The sequence below is a fragment of the Cnephaeus nilssonii genome, assembly GCF_951640355.1.
Source record: "Cnephaeus nilssonii genome assembly, chromosome: X".
In the NCBI taxonomy this organism is placed as follows: domain Eukaryota; kingdom Metazoa; phylum Chordata; class Mammalia; order Chiroptera; family Vespertilionidae; genus Cnephaeus; species Cnephaeus nilssonii.
Genome location: NC_137071.1, coordinates 119,332,003 through 119,335,002, shown reverse-complemented (window position 1 = coordinate 119,335,002; position 3,000 = coordinate 119,332,003). Strand labels below are relative to the sequence as shown.

The 3,000-nt window shown below is 51.9% G+C and overlaps 1 protein-coding gene across 1 annotated transcript; it reads left to right on the top strand.

Moving 5' to 3' along the window:
• Positions 1-267: 267 nt before the first annotated feature.
• On the top strand, positions 268-2,706 carry LOC307095162 (NADH dehydrogenase [ubiquinone] 1 alpha subcomplex subunit 3-like; the record flags this gene model as incomplete). The annotated part of the gene is made up of 2 exons (XM_079764368.1): positions 268-352; positions 2,537-2,706. The coding sequence occupies 2 exons, from the start codon at positions 268-270 to the stop codon at positions 2,704-2,706; spliced, it is 255 nt and encodes an 84-aa protein (XP_079620494.1).
• Positions 2,707-3,000: the final 294 nt, after the last annotated feature.

The following is a 3,000-nucleotide window of genomic DNA, read 5'->3' as shown; positions in this document are numbered from 1 at the left end:
TTGGACAGATATATGCAAAAAAAATGAAACTAGATCACCAACTTACACCATACACAAAAATAAACTCAAAATGAATAAAGGACTTATTCATAAGATGGGAAACCATAAAAATACTAGAGGAATCCACAGGCAGAGAAATCTCAGACATATGCCGAAGCAATTTCTTCACCGATACCACTCCTAGGGCAATGGAAGCTAAAGAGGAAATAAACAAATGGTAGTATGTCAAAATAAAAAGCTTTTGCACAGGCCGCCGCCAAGACCAAGATGGCCTGGAGAATCGCCACCTTCATCAAGGATGCCTGGGCCAAGGAGCTGGTGCTGGTCACGTCCTGCGCCATCTGGAGCCTCTGTGCGTGAGAGCGAACATGCATCACCCCCACTGGTGTCCCGCCAGCCTTACCTTCCCCACCCGCCCCAAAGGTCCCATGGCCCCCCTCGGGGTTCCGTCCTGACCCCCAGGGCCTTGTCCGTCCTCTATCTTCCGTGTCCCCTCCCACCTATGTGTCAACACCCTCTCGGGGCCCCTTGGCCTACCCCCATCCCTAATACTTTGGTCCTTTCCCCACCCCGCTCCTTCTCCACCTCGAGGTCCACAATCCCTTTCAAGGAGGGGTGCCTAGCCCTGGCCCTGCATGAAAAACCCCTGAGCGATAACCTATGACGATGTAGAATCCTCCCTGCGTTCACCCTCATACCCTCCACCAGCGACTTCAATGTGCGCCTCATTGAGACCCTCTGCTCTGGGACAGGGTTGCACATACTACAAGGTGCATGGGGGTCACTTGGGGGCACGGATGGCTCACTGCGGACGAAGGGTCCCAGTTCGATTCTGGTCAAGGGCACGCACCTCGGCTGCAGGCTTCTCCCCAGTGGGGCGCGTGTAGGAGACAACCAATGCATGTGTTTCTCTCACATTGAGGTTCCTGTCTTTCCCTCTCTCTAAAAATCAATGGAAAAATGTCCTCGGGTGAGGATTAAAAAAAAGTTAAAAAAGCAGGCTCGGATTCAGGGCAGGGGGGTGGGGGGGCTGGGATACTGCCTTTCAGTGTCCCCAGTCTTGTCAGTGCTGAGTCTGCAGGCCATTGGGCCAGGTTCTTAGAAGACAGTTGTCCCATTAGCCACAGAGCAGCCCTTGAAATGCTAGTCTTACTATGACAAAAGGTATATAAAATGTCTGGTTTGTTGAAACAATGACTTAGATATACCAGGTTAAATATACCTTAAAAGTCATCTTGTTTTGCCCTAGCCGGTTTGGCTCAGTGGATAGAGCGTGGCCTGTGGACCGAGGGGGTTCTATTCCCATCAAGGGCACTGGCGCGTGCAGGCTCCATCCCAGCCCTGGTCTGGGCATGTCCAGGAGGCAACCACTCGATGATGTGTCTCTCACATCAATGTTTCTCCAGCTCTCCCCCTCCCAGGCACTCTTTCTAAAAATAAAGAAAAATCAATGGGAAAAATATCCTGGGGTGAGGACTAACAAAGAATATATATACTAGAGGCACAGTACACGAATTTGTGCATGGGTGGGGCCGGGTTGGCCTGCCCTGATCGGGTGGGCATGGGGGGGGGGGAGGAGGAGGGGCCGAAGGCGGCGGTTGGTTGGTTGGCCCTGCCCCCTCCCCCCCAGTCAAACTCCCGGTTGAGGGGGCAATTTGCATATTAGCGTTTTATTATACAGGATATCTAATTTGTTTCGGCTGCAATGTGGCTATTAGAAATGTAGTCACATGTCAGTGTTGGCCTAAAGCAGTGGTTCTCAACCTTCCTAATGCCACCACCCTTTGCTGCAGTTCCTCAGGTTGTGGTGACCCCCAACCATGGAACTATATTCATTGCTACTTCATGACTGTGGTTTTGCTACTGTTGATGAATCGTGGTGTGGATGTCTGTGTTTTCCGATGATCTTAGGCGACCCTGCTAATGGTTCTCAACCTGTGGGTCGCAGGTTGAGAACCGCTGCTGTAGAGCCTGGGACCATTGGAAAACACAGATGTTTGCATTGAGATTCATTAACAGTAGCGGAATTGCAGTTGTGAGGTAGCAACGAAGGTGGTTTTGTGGTTGGGGGTCACCACAACATGAAGAACTGTAGTAAAGGGTCATGGCATTAGGAAGGTTGAGAACCACTGGCCTAGAGCGTCCCTTTCTGTGCCCTGCCCCAACCCCAGGACTCCTGGCTCCCACCCTGGTGGACTGTTCCTGCACAACCCCTCCCCCTCAGTGTATCCAGGGTTCCCCTGGAACATTTCCAAGATGCTCCCCCACCTCGTGCTCCGGGACCCCCTCTCCACGCCAGCTCTCAGTCCACCCCACCCCACTTCCCTCTGTGCCCTCTAGGTCCCACCTCCAAAAAAATAAACCGTTCTGAGAAATGGGGACCCTGGGATACCCAGGGGCCTCCTGGAGATGCTGTACCCCTACACACACACCCCTTCCCCCCATGCACTCAGCCCCCACTTTGCCATGGTTCGGCTTCTGCCCCTCCCCCTTCCAGAGCCATCTTCCCCCAGGCCTCACCCCCGTGTCTCCACAGCTTTGCTTCTGCCCTTCATCAGCACCTACACCAAGTATGCCATCATGATCAACGATGTCACACCCTACAACTACCCACTGCCCGTCCGAGATGATGGGAACATGCCCGACATGCCCAGCCACCCCCAGGACCCTCAGGGCCAAAGCCTGGAGTGGCTGAAGAAACTGTGAACGCCCCCCACTGACAGGGAGGAGGTCACCTCCCCTGTGGCCCCCAATAAAATGTGAAAACCGAAAAAAAAAAGCTTTTGCACAGCAAAAGAAACCATCAACAAAATAACAAGAAAGCCCACTGTATGGGAGAACATATTTGCAAATGTTATCACTGATAAAGGTTTAATCTCCAACATCTACAGGGAACTTATACAACTTAATAAAAGGAAGATAAAGGATCCAATAAAAAAAAATGGGCAACGGACCTAAATAGATACTTTTCGAAAGAAGACAGAAGGAAGGCCAAGAGGC